The following is a 17090-nucleotide window of genomic DNA, read 5'->3' on the forward strand; positions in this document are numbered from 1 at the left end:
TTCTATCAAACTGCCTTAAAAACAAAAACATAAAACCAAAACAATACCCAAAGTGGCAAGGCAAGGACCAAATACAGCTTTCTGGAAGCCTCAGAGGGACTGGAAAATACCACAGTGTGAGTGCCTTGGCTGAACGATGGGAGGCAGTGGTCAGGCTGGACCCTCCCAAATTAGCAGTGTGTGAACAGGCAGGGGGTCCCTGGGTGGTGAAAATGATTAATGCACTGAGCTACTAACAGAAAGGTTGGTGGTTCGAGTCCACCCAGAGGTACCTTGGAAGAAAGGCCTGGCAATCTACTTCCAGAAAATCAACGCTTGAAAACCCTATGGAGCACAGTTCTACTCTGACACACTTGGGGTCGCCATGAGTTGGAGTTGACTCGACAGCAGCTGGTTTTACCGGTACTGGAATGGGTAGGACAGCTCATGTGTCCAGCTGCTGCTTGCTGGGCTGATCAGCCCCGCAGCGGCTTGCATTCTGTGCCCCTTCTGATCACTGGGAGTGGGCACAGCCAGAAAGGGTGGGTGAGTCAGGACAGCCCAACAACTGCCATTTTCTGCCCTCATCAGGAGCTAGGGACTGTTCTGGAGCCCTGGTGGGTGGCACAGTGGTTAAGAGCTTGGCTGTTAACCGAAAGGTTGGCAGTTTAAATCCATCAGCTGCTCCTTAGAAACCCTACTGAGACACTGTTCTGAGCCTGTGACTTACATTATTTCATGTTATCTCTCCTTTATCTCCATGAGACCGAGGCTCAAATTAAGTTACTTGACCAAGGTCACAAGGCCAGTAGGTGCCGGAGCTGGGAAGAGAATGCAGGTTTGTCTGCCCTTCACTTCTCAGCCTCTTAGCCAGTTGGTGGCAAGTCCTGCTGCCTGGGGCTGCTAGGGAGGACAGGGCTGCTTCCAGGCCAACTGTGTGCCCGGCATGGAATTGACCTTACCCTCTCTCTCACCCCCAGGGGCTGCACTGACAGCGGTGTGTAGCAAGCTTTCATTTTTCTTTCCTCAGGTACCAGTTCTGACGCCTCCAATTTCCACTGCAATCGCACTGTTTTCTGAGTCAAGCAGGGTATAAGCAAAATCGCTCTTTCTCTGGAATAATTTATCATGTTATTTTCATTAGCTGACCCTGTTTGAGCCTATTCCATGCTGAGCTGCTTGAATTCCCAGCTTGGAAATCCCCAGGCTGCTTCCCGGCCTAGGAGGGGCTGACAGAGGTGCTGCCTGCTGTTCTGGGGCTGAAGTGGTGGCGGTGGCATGGAACACAGTAGGGAGGAGGCTGTGGACAGAAACCAGGGCAGGAAGCAGAGGGCATTTTTCTTTCTTCTGAATCCAGAGGTGGGTGCATGGTGGAGTTCCATAGGGCTTTGCTGGGCCAGTCCCTGGGTGGTGCAAGTGGTAACATGATTGGCTGTTAACCAAAAGGTTAAAGGTTCGAGTCAATTTAGAGGTGCCTCAGAAGAAAGACCTGGCAATCTACTTCTGAAAAATCAGCCATTGAAAACCTTATGGAGCACAGTTTTACTCTGACACACAGCGGGTCACCAGGAGTGAGAGTCGACTAGCCTGCAACTAGTACTGCTGGGCTGGTTCGTAGGGGTGGCAGAGGGCTGCTGGGACCTGCAGCCTGGGGGCTCATGGAAGGCAAAACCATTGGCAGGAATGGGCGGCTCTGAATGGAGCTCCAGAAAGCTGGGGGGCTCCGAGCCCCAGGCCCTGGACCAGAGGAAGGGTGCTGGGGATGTTGACTCTGGCTTTTGACAAGCTGAGCATCCCCAGGAGACCATGTGGATGAGCACAGAGCTTAAAAGCATGGGCTTTGGGTTCAAATCTTCACTCTGCCAGTTGCTAGCTGTGTTGTCTTGTAGAAGTTGCTTAGCCTCTCCCAGCCTCAGTATCCTCATCTGCAAAGTGGGAGAAAAATGTCTACCTCCTAAGGAGCCCTGGTGGTGCTGTGGTTAAATCGCCTGCCTGCTAACTGAAAGGTCGGTGGTCCAAAACTACCAGCGGCTCTCTGGGAGAAAGATGTGGCAATCTGTTTCTATGAAGATTTACAGCCTTGGAAACCCTGGGGAGTCACTTATGAGTCAGAATTGACTTGACGGCAAAAAACAAAAAACACATTGCCGTTGAGTCCAACTCATAGGGCAGAGTAGAACTGCCCCACAGAGTTTCCAAGGAGCACCTTGTGGATTTGAACTGCCAACCTTTTGGTTAGCACCCGTAGCACTTAACCACTATGCCACCAGGTTTTCTGACTTGATGGGAGTGGATTTTCTTTTTTAGTGTTGTGAGGATTAACTCAGGTGGGGTGTGTGAAGAGCTTACTCCAGCATCCAGCTTATGGTACATGGGACCCAGACATCAGTTTTTTAGGGTGGCCAATTTTTTTTTTTGTCTGGGAGCTTCCCCAGTTTTAGTCCTGGAAAAGTTCTATATCCTGGGAAACCCTTGGTTTTGGGCAAACTGGAACAGGTGATGACCTGACTGGGATGTCTGTTCTCCTCAGATCAGGAAGGTGCTTTGAACGTTCCCTTTGGTGCCCTGGGGAAGGCCAAAGCCCTTGCTAAGTTTTCTGCAAAATCCCAGGGCTTCTGTTACTCACGTTGCCTCTGGCTCTGTGGTCTTACTGTGGCTGAGTTCATTCCGCGTTGAGGGGTGGGCCTCTCCACCATTTTGTGTGTGTGTGTGTGAGCCATCAGGTCGATTCTAACTCGTAGAGGCCATGTAGGACAGGGAAGAACTGCCCTACAGGGTTGCCAAGGCTGTAAATCTTTACGGAAGCAGACTGCCACATCTTTCTCCCACGGAGCGGCTGCGTGGGTTTCAACCACCAACCTTTTGGTTAGCTGCCAAGTGCTTAACCACTGCAGCACCAGCGCTCCTTTCCACCATATACAAGTGTTTTCTGTACCACACAGCTGTGATGTGCCACTCAGCCCCCGCATCCCTTCTCGATCACCCCGAATCCGTTACGTACAAGGCACCTGGGTATGGAGGAGACACCGGGGATGTTTAGGGTGGGACAGAGGAGGGGCTTACATCATTGCAATACAAAGTGCATCAAATAGAACAGAACACACCAGTCCTTCAGCTGCCACTCCCCATGGGGCAAGGGTGTATGGGATGCTGGTGGGGGGGCTTTACCTCATAACCCCTGCCTCAACCAGTGACCCCCTGCCTCACCCCATCTCTCTGGTTTCACCCTCTGACTTGCCTTTCTAGCTCTAAATTTTTATTATTTGCTTCTGTAAAGATTACAGTCAAGAAAACCCTATAGAGCAGTTCTACTCTGTAACACATGGGGTCGCTATGAGTTGGAATCAACTTGACAGCAATGAGTTTGGTTTTTTGCTTTTCTAATGATCCACACAGTCCAATGCCTTTGCATAGTCAATAAAACACAGATAAACATCCTGGTATTCTCTGCTTTCAGTCAAGGTCCATCTGACATCAGCAATGATGTTCCTTGTTCCACATCCTCTTCTGAATCCAGCTTAAATTTCTGGCAGTTCCCTGTTAATGAACTGCTGCAACCACTTTTGAATTATCTTCAGCAAAAAAAAAAAAAAAAATTTTTTTTCTCTGGTCCCTAGGAAGGGCACTAATTGAGACCCAAAAGACTAAGTCCTCAGTAGGCGGGGCTTGCTCAAGACTGGCTCCTTGTGTGGTGTAGACCTTCAGTCTCTTGGGAGACCCCTGTCAGCAGAGCATGCCTCCAGAGGAGGGAAGCTGAGTGGGTGGGAGATGAGCCCCCTATTAACCTTGCCTTCAAGGGCTGGGATACTAAGACAGGGAGACAGTGCTTGCAGTGGGTGAGAGTCAGTGTTGGGGTGAGGGGAGTCAGTGTTAGGGCAGAGGTAGGCAATGTTGGGATGGGGGGCAGTCATGGGGTCAAGACAAAGGTTTCAGGGAAACAGTCTCCAAGCTAGGTCCCTGGTACAAATCCCATTACAGCTCCCAGAGAGCTGCTTAGAACTGAGTGAGCCCCACACAGGGGACCCCACAGCTGATGAGAAGTATAGGTCAGGGCTCCTGCTCTGCTGATCTTTCCCTAGGGATAAGACAGCAGCTAGGCCCTGAACCTGGGAGTGTTTCTATCCATGCATTTATTCCATCTGGACAGCAGTCTATCCTTCTGTCCAGCTGCCCATCTTCTCAGGTGTCCTTCAGTATGCTGGTCCACACACTATATCCACCCACCTATGTCTCCATCCAATACTCCATCAGTTCATTCAGTTACCCACCCAACCCCGTTCCCATCCATCTACTGACCCAGCAATATTCTTGACTCCTAACCAGGGACTCCAGGATGAATAAGACATGGTGTCTGTCTTCAAGGGGCTAATGGGGGTCCTCTAGGGAGCCCAGCACTGCCACATCTCAAAGCAGAGCCAGGCAGGGTGGGGGGCTGATCTGAGCAGGCCTGCGTGGAGGCAGGGATGATGGTGCACACCTGTCCAGTCGGTCCTTTTCCCCATTAAAGGGCCTGCCGGGCAGAAAGGTGGAGGAGATGGCAGTTGGGAGGGAGCAAGGGAGGGAGTGACAGACTTCACTTGTCAGCTGCTCAGCGGGTACACTCAGACTTAAAATGTCCCCAAAGAGCATCTGTAGAGAGGCAGGGGGTGAGCATGCTGAATTATTTCCCGGTAATTGGTACAAGGAGCCCTGGTGGTGCAGTGGTTAAGTGCTCAGCTGCTAACTGAAAGATCAGCAGTTCGAGCCCACCAGTTGCTCCATGGGAAAGATATGGCAATCTGATTCTGTCAAGGTTCCAGCCTTAGAAGCCCTATGAGGCAGTTCTACTCTGCCCTATAGGGTTGCTATGAGTTGGAATCGACTGGACAGCAATGTGGTTTTTTTTGGAATTGGTACTGAAGAAGCCACAGATGTCCTGGGTCGGCATCAGAAGGCTCAGAGCCTCTGCCTGCCTCCTGAAGATGTAGGAGCAGCTTGTCGGGGGCTTCTCGGGCTTTCTGAGCTCCCATCCATCTCACTCGTCTCCTGCCCTCCTTCTCCTCCCTCCATCCCTTTATGGCACTGACTGGGTGACCAGGCTCTACTTTGCTTTCTGCACAAGACAGCCTGAGGGGTGGGGCTAGGCACGTGCAGGTCAGAGCCCTGAATGCCAGCTGCTGGGGAAAGGACAGGGATGGGAATCTGGAGCACTGAGGCCCTTCTCTGCAGGGCACACCAGGATTTAGCCTGGGCAGGGGCTCTGCAATGTCCTGAGTACAGGGCCTGGTGAGGTCCTTCTTCTCAAGTGGTCTGAGGCAAGGCCTGAGGGCCCATCCCTCCCTAGTGCAGAGGGCCTTTCTGGTACTCAGATGAGCAATTGGAACCAATTGACCATGCACATTTTGTAAACAGTTGAATCTTTTCTGTGTCTGTGTGCATTAGTGTGTGTGTGTGCACGTGTGTGCACTGTGCATGTGTGTGCGTGCATGTGTATGTGTGTGTGCACGCGTGTGTGTGTGGTATTCGTCTCCGCTGGTGAGGACCTCCTTCCATCGCATTTCTGCCTGGTACCTGTGGCGCCTCTCCAACAGCTGGGATCTCCATCTGGTTACTTTATGCTGGAGGCTCCTCCTCCCTCCCCAGCAGGCAGGGCACAGGGACAGGTGACGCCTGAGGGAGGGGGTGCAGGCATATCGAGATATCGAGAACAGGTCAAAGGGAAGCCTCTATGTTGGAAATGTGGTGGGGATGGCCCCAAGCTGCCCACTGGCACCTCCCATCAGCCCCTCAGGGATTCGGGGAACACATTAGAAAACCCTCTAGTTTGTCCAGTTGTTTCACCTCACAGATAGAGAGTGATAACTGCATGGTCTAGAGAGGGCTGGTGGCAGGGCCAGGATGAGGTCCAGACGCCCCACCCCAGTCTGTCTATCAGCAGAGAATTTGATGACTCACTCTATCAGGCCATACTAACAGAAAGCAAAAGCCAGGCCTGTCAGGACTGGCTACATAATTTGAGGGCTCCAGTGCAAAATAAAAATGTGGATCTTGTTCAGAATTATTAATAACTTCGAGATGGTGACAGCTAAGCACGGGCCCTGTGTGCCTGTAAAAACCAGTTGCCATCACGTCGACTCTGACTCATGGAGACCCATGTGTGTCAGAGTAGAACTGTGTTCCATAGGGTTTTCAGTGGCTGACTTTTGAAAGTAGATTGCCAGGCCTTTCTTCTGAGGTGCCTCTGGGTGGACTCAAACCTCCAACCTTTCGATTAGCAGCTGATGGTGTTAACCGTTTGTATTACCCAGGGACTCCTACACAGGCTGTGTGCCCATGAAGCCAGGACTGTAGCCAACCGAGCAGCTGAGGGCCCCTTCCCCAAGCAGTGAGCCACAGGGGGAGAGAACGGGAGCGTTGTGTAGGATTTTATCTTAGAAAATTAATAGAGAGATACTCAGGTTTGTCATGCATAAATTTGCTTAGTTTATTGCAAGGTACTCATGGTAAGGCACGAGAGTAAGATCTCATAACATTCATTTAGAACGGGGGAATCAGAACTAACAATTACAATGTTAGTAAAATGGTTAGAGTTCAAATCTTCAGCCTTTAGTGAGAAGCCTTGGGAGGAAGGCTTAACCACGGCTTGAACTCTGTGGAGGTCCCTCATGGCTAGGGCCCAAGGTCTGCAGCGGCAGGCAGGATCTCAGTTCCATCTCTGTCTTCCCTCAGTGAAGTGAGCAGAAATTTAGGGTTTATATGTGAATTTGTCACCTCGGCTTCACATGTGACGTTACGTCTTTTCTCCAGGGTTAGAGGGTAGCCAAGTGACACAATTCCTCTTCAAGGTTAGAAGTTAGGGAGGCTGTTTAGATTTATGTTTAATACTAGTTTACAAAGATTAACTACATCATGTCTTTTTTTTTTTTTAATCACAGCATATCAGATTTAAGTGAGCTTAAAGGTTGTTTATGTTCTTTACACACTTCACGTGCTTTGATGTTTCTACGTCTAAGTTCAGAAATTTTCTAAACAACTTTCTTAGGACTTCCAGGCCACTCATGACTTATAGTTAATGTTAAAGGGCCTCACAAAGGTATACATATTTCTAAGTTCATATTATGAGTGCTTATACATACATAGTTTGAAAGCATCACAGTGACTTATACCTTAAGGGATTTGTGAGCATTACAGAAACACACCCCTGGTGGTGCAGTGGTTAAGAGCTACGTTTGTTAACCAAAAGTCAGCAGTTTGAATCCACCAGCTGCTCCTTGCAAAACCCCAGGGGACAGTTCTCCTCTGTTCTATAGGGTCACTGAGTCGGCATCAACTGGACGGCAATGGGTATAGTTATAGGTATAGGTACAGGTATAGAAACATACAGAACAGGGAGCTGGTGCTGGGGGCTAATGAAGAGATGCAGGAACAAGAGCTTCCTGTTTTAAAAATGAAAGGCAGGTGCCCATGGGGAGAGGAGACAATTGTGGGGGCTCCCGAGATGTGGCAAGGGGGCCATGGGCTTGTAGCCCCTCCACTGGAGTTCAGGTGCCCTGTTCGGTTGTGTAGCTCCATAGCCCTCTGAAGAGTTGGAGGAGCTCCGCCCAGAGACAGGCTCTGAATGCCAAAGGCCCCGAGAGGCTACTTGACTGATGGAAGCTCCCGGAAACCCTCTATGCCAAATCCATCCCTCAACTGCCCACATAAAAAATAGGCCTGATAAAACAGCTGGTTCACTCAACCGCCCCAGTGCCCCAATGAAGGAAGACTCCCCTCAGCGCCTGGTACTCTCAGCCACACTGTTCCATGGACGTGAGACAGTTTCCCACACAGGAGGCAAAACAAAACGTCTGTGCTGTGACTGAGCCTTATTTTCATTCATTGCACTAGCAGTGGGAAAACACCCCAGTAGAGAAATCAAAAAACCAAACCCGTTGCCGCTGAGTCAATTATGACTCCTAGGTACCCTGTAGGACAGAGTAGAACTGCCCCATAGGGTTTCCAAGGCTGTAATCTTCATGGAAGCCGACCGCCACTTCTTTCTCCTGGGGAGCAGCTGGTGGGTTTGAACTGCTGACTTTTCGGTTAGCAGCTGAGCGTTTTATGACTGGGCCACCAGGGCTCCTCTAGTGGGACAAGGGGCTGACTTTTCCCCCAGATGTTTCCAGCTCCCTCCTGTACCCAGCACCTAGAACCCAGCTTCCCCCGCTCTCAGAATCCTGACTTGTTCTCACAAGCAACCCCACTAGCCACCCTGCATTTAAGACTCAAGAGCATGGTCTTAGGTATCCAAATGCCCCGGATTCAAATTCTGGCTCTCTTGACCTTTCTCTGGAGTCCCTGGGTGGCCCAAATGGCTGAATGCGTGGCTACTAACCAGACTACTAACCGAAAGATTGGTGGTTCAAAACCACCCTGAGGCACCTCGGAAGAAATGACTGGCGATCTAATTCTGAAAGGTCATAACCATGAAAACCCTATGAAACAGTTCTACTCTGAAACACATGGGGTCTCCAGGACTTGAAATTCACTCCATGATGACTTTTTTTTTTTTTTTATCCTCTCTGGGCCTCAGTTTCATCCTCTGTAAAATGAGAGTGATAGAAGTAACCGGCTTCAGAGGTGGGCGAAGGTTTCCTAGAACTCCTAGCAGGTGCCTGGCCCAACAAATAAATGGTGCCTCTGATCGTTATTACCAGTCCCTTGCAGCAAAATGCTCCCCCTCTCTCCCAGGCCCCAGCTCAGACAAATTGCCAGCTCTGTTGGTTGTTGCAAAGGCCAGTGGCCTGAGGAGGCGGGCATGGTGAGGGCGGGCGTCCCTCCTCAGCCAGGCAGCTCCCTCACAGCGGCCTGCCGGCCCTGCGCTTCTCGGGAGAACACAGTGTGCGCTGTGCGCGAGACAACGCAGGAACAGACCGAGGTGGTACAGGCTTCTGGGAACCTTGGATACATCGCCAGAGTAGGCATTTTCTGAGATGGGAAGGATGCCAGCACCCCCCCTTCTGGTGGGTGGAAATGGCTCTGTCAGAGGTGAACCCACTGTGGACCACGCAGCTCCAAGGCTGCGCAACAGCTCTCAGCAGCTCTTCTGTCCAGAGGGTGGGCCCAGCGGAAGGATTCGATCTTGCAATTCGCCTCCTGGGGCACCTGGAGGGCTGCGTTTTCTCTGCCAGCTGGCCCCCACTGTCGTCCCGTCGCTCCCCTGCAGTGTCTGCCTTGACCTCCAGCCGGTGCGGGTTTCGGGATATCAGCCCAAGGAAATGCAAGTAAATTGGGTCCACTGGATCAGCTCTCAGAGTGTGGTCTCCAAATGAGGAGCTAATCACCTCGAAGTTAGGAGAAATGCACGCTCTCAGCCCCACCAGACCTACTGAACCAGGAACACGGGGGGTGGGGTCCAGTGATCTTACTTTAGCAAGCCCCCAGGGTGGCTCTGATGCACGCTGGGGCCTGAGAACACTGCAGCCGCAGGTGGCCAGGGACAGTGTCTGTTTTGTCCGTTACTAACGTGCAGCTTCTAACACTGCACTTAGTACCTAGCAGATGCCCATAAGAACCGGGAGGATGAATGAAGGCACATGAGCACGACCATCGCAAAGCCGTCAGGGAAGAGCAGGAGCAGTCACTGTGCCCTGGAAGCCACGCAGTCAAGCACGTGCGTTCTTAAGTAATCAACGCCTTGAGGTAAGTGCCATATCCGAATTTTCCAGGAATATTAACTGTAATAGCTGGCCACTTACAGAGGTGGATGCTTACGCGCTTTTAATTTTGACAATGATCCTGTGAAGGAAGTGTTGTTCCCATTTCACAGATGAGGAAACTGAGGCACAAGAAGAACCCATAATTTCGGGTCCTAAATCACGGAGCTGGGATTTGAAACCTGGTGTCCAAAGTTCATGAGCTGTCCATCTATTGCCTCTTTTCAGGACCACTAGGGCTTTGAAGGAAACCCTGGTGGCATAGCGGCGAAGTGCTGTGGCTGCTAACCAAAAGGTCAGCAGTTCAAATCCACCAGCTGCTCCTTGGGAACTCTATGGGGCAGTTCTACTCTGTCCTATAGGGTCACTATGAGTCGGAATCAACTTGAGGGCAGGGGGTTTGGTTTTGGTTTTAGGACTTTGAACAGGTTCCATCAGGTTTGAACCCCTGCTGAGAATCTGAATTTCTAACAAGTTCCCAGGAAGTCACACCTAAGAGTCACCTGGGGATCTTTTAAAAATGTAGATCCTGATTCAGTATATCTGGGGTGGAAATGCAAATTCTCAGGAGGGAACTTGTTAGAAATGCAAACTCTCAGCAGGGGTTCAAACTGGAATGAACCAGTTGGAAGCGCCCGGGGACTACTTGAGCTAACTGGTACTTGGGACAAACCACGTGGTTTCAGTGATCCCTGATTTCTACAGATGACACATCCCAGTGTGTCTGAAAAGCTCAGTTCCAAAAGTTAACTTGTTAAATTGGTTGCTTGGGACATTTTGTACATTTCCAGCCAATCCCGCAAAGACCCCTTGACTTCTGAAGCATCCCCAGGCCCTACCGGGGGAATTTGCATTCCATCTCCATCCAAAAGCTGAGGGATTTAGGCTTAATGCATCGAGTCCTTGACACATCTCTAGAAAATGCATTTGGAATTCATCCTGAGGGCTCAACATTGTGAAATTCATCTATGCTGAGTGTGGTTACACATTTTCATCACTGTACAGCAGTTTCCCCTTACCCGAGGGGGATACATTCCAAGACACCCCCCCCTTGGATGCCTGAAACTGCAGATAGTACCCAACCTTATATATACTATGTTTTGTCCTATACGTACATACTTAGGATAAAGTTTAATTTATAAATTAGGTACAATGAGATTAACAACAATAACTAATAAAATAGAAAAATTATAACAATATATGCTGTAATAAAAGTTATGTGAATGTGGTCCCTGGGCAGGACAGCACAAGATTTCACTACGACACTCCTTTAACATTTCATGCTCAGCTGACCTCGGATAACCAAAACGGTGGAAAGCGAAACCGTGGATAAGGGAGAGGGCTACTGTATCATATCCCATTGTTTGAATGTATCACAATTTAAGTATCTATTCTTCTGTTGGTGCTATTTAGGTTGTTTTCCAAATTTTAGCTAATAAAAAGGTACTGTTCTAAACATTCTGTGCATGTCTGTCTACTGGAGCCCATGTAAAAGAGTTTCTCTGGGGAAGTGGTTCTCAGTGCTGACCTCACATTGGAGTCATGTGGGGGGCTTTTGAGGTCCCTAGGTGGCACAAGTGATTTGCAATCAACCACTAACCTACAGATTGGTTGTTCAAAGCCACCCAGTGGTGCTGAGGAAAAGAGCCCTGGTGATCTGCTTCTGTAAAGACACAGCCAAGAAAACCCTATGGAGAAGTTCAACTCTGTAACACATGGGGTTGCCATGAGTCAGAATCAACTTGATGGCCACAGGTTTTGTTTTTCTGGTTTTTGGCGATTTTTAAAAATCCCAATACCTAGGCTGCATCCAATACTGATTAAACCAGGATCTAGAGATTGCTCCAGCATCAGTACTTTCAAAACTCCCCATTTGGTTCCAACGTGTAGCCAAGGTTGATAACCACTGCCCTTGGCCAGTGCCACTCAAAGTGGGATTGTCCAAGCAGCAGCATCAGAGTCACCTGGAAGCTGGTTATAGGTGCACTGTCAGGCCCCTCCCAGACCTAGTGTGTTAGAATCTATTTTAGCAAGACTTCAGGGGATGGGTATTTTACTGCAGCTGCAGGCCATGTACACCTTCATCTACTGGATCTTCCCAAACTGCTGCTGCTGATGGCTGCACTGGTCCACACTGGTGTGGAGATTTGATGTTACTGTGCTGGGCACTGAGTGGGCTTTCTCTGTGGAAGCTCATCTCCTTCAGCCCTGGAACATAGAGCCGTCCTTCAACAATTTTCTCTCCTTTATTTTCTGTCTCTTGTTTTGAAGTTCCTATTAGTTGGAAGTTGGACCTTCTCTCTTGATCTTTTTGTGTCCAATTTTCTTGACTTTCTCCTACTTTTACAATCTGTTTTTGTGTTTTTACTTCTGGGACGTTACTCCATTCCTTCTAATGCATTTTAAAATTTCTGTTGATATATTTTTAATTTCCAAGAATTTTAATACTTTAACAAATAATGAATTTTTCTTGTTTCGTGGGTACAGTTTCCTCAGAGGACTTTCCTCTGGCTCCTTTCTTCCGTGTATTGGGGTCTCTGTACTTTTGGTCATTGGTTTTCTTACAATTTTCAGTACTGTTAGCTGCCTAGTCCTACTGTGACTGAAACACAGCAAGCTGACAGGAAGCTCTGTATATGTGGGTGGGGCTTATTGACTGGGGGCCTCACAGCAGGACTGGGCAGAGACTAGCTATTTTGCTGTTCATCTGTTGATTTTTTCCCTTTGGTTAGTTTCCCCAGAAAGAAATTCAATAATCTCCTCCCTTGGGCATGGGTGGATGGGGAATAGGCTTGGCTGGCAGCAGCAGAAGGGGGCTGAGGTCTCCCATTAACCATCCCTTGGTTTCTGTAAGGCACTTTACTCCTAGTCTTTGGCCGGGGTTGGTGTCCCCAGTCCAGAATCTTTCTTGGCAGGTAGTAAATCTGTCTTCTACCAGGGTCAGGGAAGGGCAGTCACCAGGGCCTGGGGTCTAACCACTTCTTTCAACTATTTTCACCAAAGTGATTTTCAGACCCAACCCTGAACTTTCACCTTAGGGATACCTCGTCCCTCCAGGTTCTCAGCATTTGGGGAATTCTGCAGAGTAAATGGCTTGTCTGTGGTTGGCTTCCTCCCTTGTAGACATTTAGAGAGGGGGTAAGCTCATACTAAACAAGTTATACTTTTCCATCTTCTGAGGTTTCTCAGACATTTCTGGTCTGTTGCCATCTCCTCTCCTGTTCTGTCTTTCTGGTTTATACCATATTCACTTACGTCATTTTAGTGAGGTTTTCACAAGCAGAGGAGATATGAATGTGTTCAGTCCACCATATTTAATCAAAAGTTCATGTCCATCAAAAAAATGTTTTTATATATGTACATATAAGTTTGTATTACTCATTTTATTTGTATGTAGACTTAAATTTATTTTTATTTTTTCTTTATTACATAGATGGCCTTGAGGTTTCCATTCAGTATTAGGTTTGCGAGCTCTATGAGCACACACAGATTTAGCTCATTCCTTTCACTGTACCTTAGGAAGTGTCCCGGCAAATCAATGCACCACACTCCCCTCGTCCATTTTTCTATTGATGAATCTCAGAAACACAGGCGACTGTTGTCCTTTGATCAACACACTGGCTCAATGCAAATTTTAGTCTTTATTGTTTTAATTCTGAAGCATAACATGTCATGGGGAAATAGTTTTTTTTTTTTTTTACCATCTGCCAGCCGCAAAGGCAAAAAAACTAATGGTGGGGACCTGAGGGCCTGGGAGAGAAGGTGGCCCTTCTAGAACTAGGCACATGAGGTGTGTGTCAGGGGGCACTAAGGACGGAAGGGTGTAGACACCAGCACACACACAAACACATGTTCTCTCTTCAGGGAAGGGTTTTCCAGAAGCATTTGCCAGCACTTTGAATTAAGTATCCCTCATGCCAACCTGAACCTACTGAAGAGAAGTGAATTTGCGGCTTAGGGGAACCACGTGCCCTGGCTGGGGACTCAGCCGAAGGCTGCTCTTCAATGGGTGAATTCACGGTACTCATTGGAATGGTTCCCAGCTCCACCAGCTGAAGAGAAGCTGATCAAAGCCAGGGAGGCCAATGGAGGGAGGAACTGAAAGAAACCTTGTAAAGAGCCAGGTTTCAACAGCAGTCCCTGGGTCGGCCCCACTGGAAGTGATGACCCTGCTCCTGCCTGCCAGAGATGAAGAAGGGAAGGGTGGGCAAATCTCTCATCCCACCTACTCTTGGCTCCAACACTTGCCTCTTGGGCCCAAGCTCAGCTCTGAAAGATAACTGGTCAGGGCTATTTTTTTTTACTACCATTAATACGTACATGGAGAAAGCCCACACCTGGCTCCCCCTCTGAAACTGCAGTGCACATGGGAAGGCCCCCAAGATGGGCCTGAAGGACCTTCCAGCCCCAACCCAGGACATGAGCAAGCTTTAAACAAACACAGGGGTGGGCTGGAGGTGGTGGTAGGTGAAGGACAATAAATAAAGGTCAGGGGGTAATGGTGGAAGTGGTGGTAGAGAAGGGCTCCCCGGGAGAGAAAGGCACTGGGTAGGCGGAAGCAGACACAGCCCCCAAACACTGGTTTGTTGAGTCAGAGGTCACCACCAATAGGGCAGGCAGCAGAGGGAGCCAGGACTGGTTGGGAAGGAGCTGCGAAGGCTGCGAGGGTCTGGCTCCAACTTTCTCTCTCTCTCTCAAAATCTTCCACAGAGAAGTCTGCTGAGTGCCCCAAACATGCCTCTGCCCAGGGCAGTCTGAGGGGACTGCTGCAGGCCACATCAGCAGCGGGGACTCGCCCTGGTGTGTCTTTTGCCTTTAGGGGAGAGAGAAGAAAGGCCATTGTACAGTGAGTGGAGAGCTGCTGCCACGCTGGCCTCTTGGCAGATCTCTCTCCTCAGTGGTCAGCTTAACCTTTGGGAATGAAATGGCAGCCATGGCAGGGATGGTAGACTCCTCACCGGAGCAGCCCCTGCACCAAGGCTGCTTTCCTCACTGAAACTAGCCATGGAGGGCTGGGGCTGGCGCCCTGGATGGGGAAGCCAAGGTCTAGGTCCAGCACTGTGCAGCTTTGCTATGTGATGACAGGCAAGCCGCCTACCTCTCTGAGCTTCAGTTTGCTCGCCTGGCGTCATCAACACGGGTGATCTAAGGATGCCAGAAGGAGCAAAGAGACATGGGAATATAACATTTCCCTTTAGGCCAATCCTTTTCAAGTTGTTTCTTAAGCCATGGGATTTCTTCTGTGTGCCCCGCACCTGGCCTGTTTTTTACTGGATATTTCCTGAGGGCCTGCTAAGGGTGGGCTCTCCACATGGATGCTGGATTTTACTTTCCCCACAACCACATGAGGGGGATGATGTCGTCCCCATGTTACCAGTAACGGCACTGGGAGCAGACAGATCAAATATGAGGTTGAACCATATCAAACTGCCGATATTTGACCGTTTTTTGACCTACAAAAATGCAAATTCATATGGTTCAACTTATTTGCCCAAGGGTCACATTGGCAGGGATGGGACTAGAACTCAGGCCTGCCTGATTCCGAACTTGTCCTCTGCGCAGGACCTTATGAGGTAAGAGGGAGGGGGGAGGGTCCACCCCAAGCCCACGCCCAGGGATGATGCTTCTCTCTCCCAGGATGCCCTGTGACCAAACCGCAGGTGTTCTTTTCGGGAACCCTTGAGTGCAGTTGAGTGTGTGTGTTCTCCACGTGGTTCTCTGGGTGCAGCTGTGCAGACAGTAGCTGCCTGCAGGGATGCACAGCCACCCCTGGAAGGCAGGCTCCTCACCCTGCAGCTCGGGATCAGCTGCCAGGCGACTCATACATGCATGCTGCCAGCTGACCCTCTGGGCAGAGAGATGCCAGTCCAGCTAGGGCTTTCTTTCTGGGGGCCAAGCCTGCATTCATACAATCTTCTCAGGCTTGAGTGTGTGAAGACCCCATCACATGATGACTGCAGGCTGATCAGGGCTAGGTGGGAGCCTCGGATTCTAGCCTTTATCCTCTCTGTGCCTCAGTTTCCACACCCATCAACTGGGGGCAATAATCCTCTCATATAGTCTGCCAAAAGAATGAGGCCCAGGGCAGGCTAGGGTTTGGTGCAGTATCCAGTGGTCCCAGGTTCTCTCTCTTATGATATGAGTCAGGTTTATACATGGCCAGGCTCTGGTGGGTTGATTCAGCTTCCTCAACAATGTGGTAAGTTTCTTGAGGACAAGGACTGTCCCCCACCACACCCAGCACAGGTTGGACACGTGACTAGGCTTGCGAAGGCTTGACTGCCTGGCACTTAGTAGGTGCTCTTGAAACTGGAGTTACTATGATTATCACCAGGATGGGGAAATGCTTTGAAACATATGTCTTAGACAGCCCAGGATGGTAAAAAAAAAAAAAAAAATTTTTTTTTTTTTTTTAGTAACTGTTATTTATAATTATGGAGAATGGATTGGGACGGCCTCATGGATTGAATTGTGTCCCCTCCCCCCTAAAATGTGTGTCAACTTGGCTAGGCCATGATTCCCAGTGTTGTGTGGTTGGCCTCCATTTTGTGATCTGATGTAATTACCTATGTGTTGTAAATCTTAACCTCTACGATGTTAATGAGGCATGATTAGAGGCAGTTATGTTAATGAGGCAGGACTCAATTTACAGGATTAGGCTGTATCTTGAATCAGTCTCTTGAGATATAAAAGAGAATCGAGCGGAGAGGAGAGGGACCTCATACTACCAAGCAAGAAGAGCCAGGAGTGGAGCATGTGCTTTGGACCCGGGGTCCCTGTGCTGAGAAGCTCCTAGGCCCATGGGAAGATTGATGACAAGGACCTTCCTCCAGAGCCAACAGAGAGAGAAAGCCTTCCCCTGGAGCTGGCACCCTGAATTTGGACTTCTACCCTCCTAGGCTGTGAGAGAATAAATTTCTGGTTGTTAAAACCATTCACTTGTGGTATTTCTGTTATAGCAGCACTAGATGACTAAGACAGACGGTTACCATTATGGTTATTTTGGATTCCTCCGAGCTCATCGCAGGCAGGCAGGCAGGCTGTTCCCCCAGCACCTGGCCCAGTGCTCGGTGAACATGGAGAATTGAAAATGTCACCTCCCACTCCCTAGTTTTCGATGACTGAGTGAGAAAGAAGGGATGTAGGGGAGGAGCAGCAGACGAGGGCAAGGAGGTGGGTTTACAAGGAACCCCTTGGTACTCACCTGTGCCCTTTGGGTCAGGCTGGGGTGGGGTGCCCCCCTGCGGGTCTACAGGGCCTGCCCCAGTCTCACTGGCCAGGCTGCTCTGGCTCCCAGAGAGGTGGCTGGGTGGGTGGGCTGGCCTCATCCTGGGGGATTCCATGCTGCCACCTGCAAGAGACCATACGTGGGCTGGAATGGTTCAGTGCTGGTCCTTTGGACCTGTGGCTGAGACAGGGATTAGCTCAGCTCAGCAA

The 17090-nt window shown here is 49.6% G+C and overlaps 1 protein-coding gene across 1 annotated transcript in view; it reads right to left on the reverse strand.

The window, feature by feature from the left end:
• Positions 1 to 13275: 13275 nt before the first annotated feature.
• The window catches only part of RPH3AL (rabphilin 3A like (without C2 domains)), a 176917-nt gene continuing 173102 nt past the window's right edge, over positions 13276 to 17090 (reverse strand). Inside the window, 3 exon segments of the mRNA XM_049858722.1 lie at positions 13276 to 14466; positions 16858 to 16887; positions 16889 to 17004. Of these exon segments, the coding sequence (XP_049714679.1) occupies positions 14245 to 14466; positions 16858 to 16887; positions 16889 to 17004 (368 nt within the window). The 3' untranslated portion in view covers positions 13276 to 14244.

The sequence above is a fragment of the Elephas maximus genome, chromosome 19 (genome assembly GCF_024166365.1).
Source record: "Elephas maximus indicus isolate mEleMax1 chromosome 19, mEleMax1 primary haplotype, whole genome shotgun sequence".
Lineage (NCBI taxonomy): Eukaryota > Metazoa > Chordata > Mammalia > Proboscidea > Elephantidae > Elephas > Elephas maximus.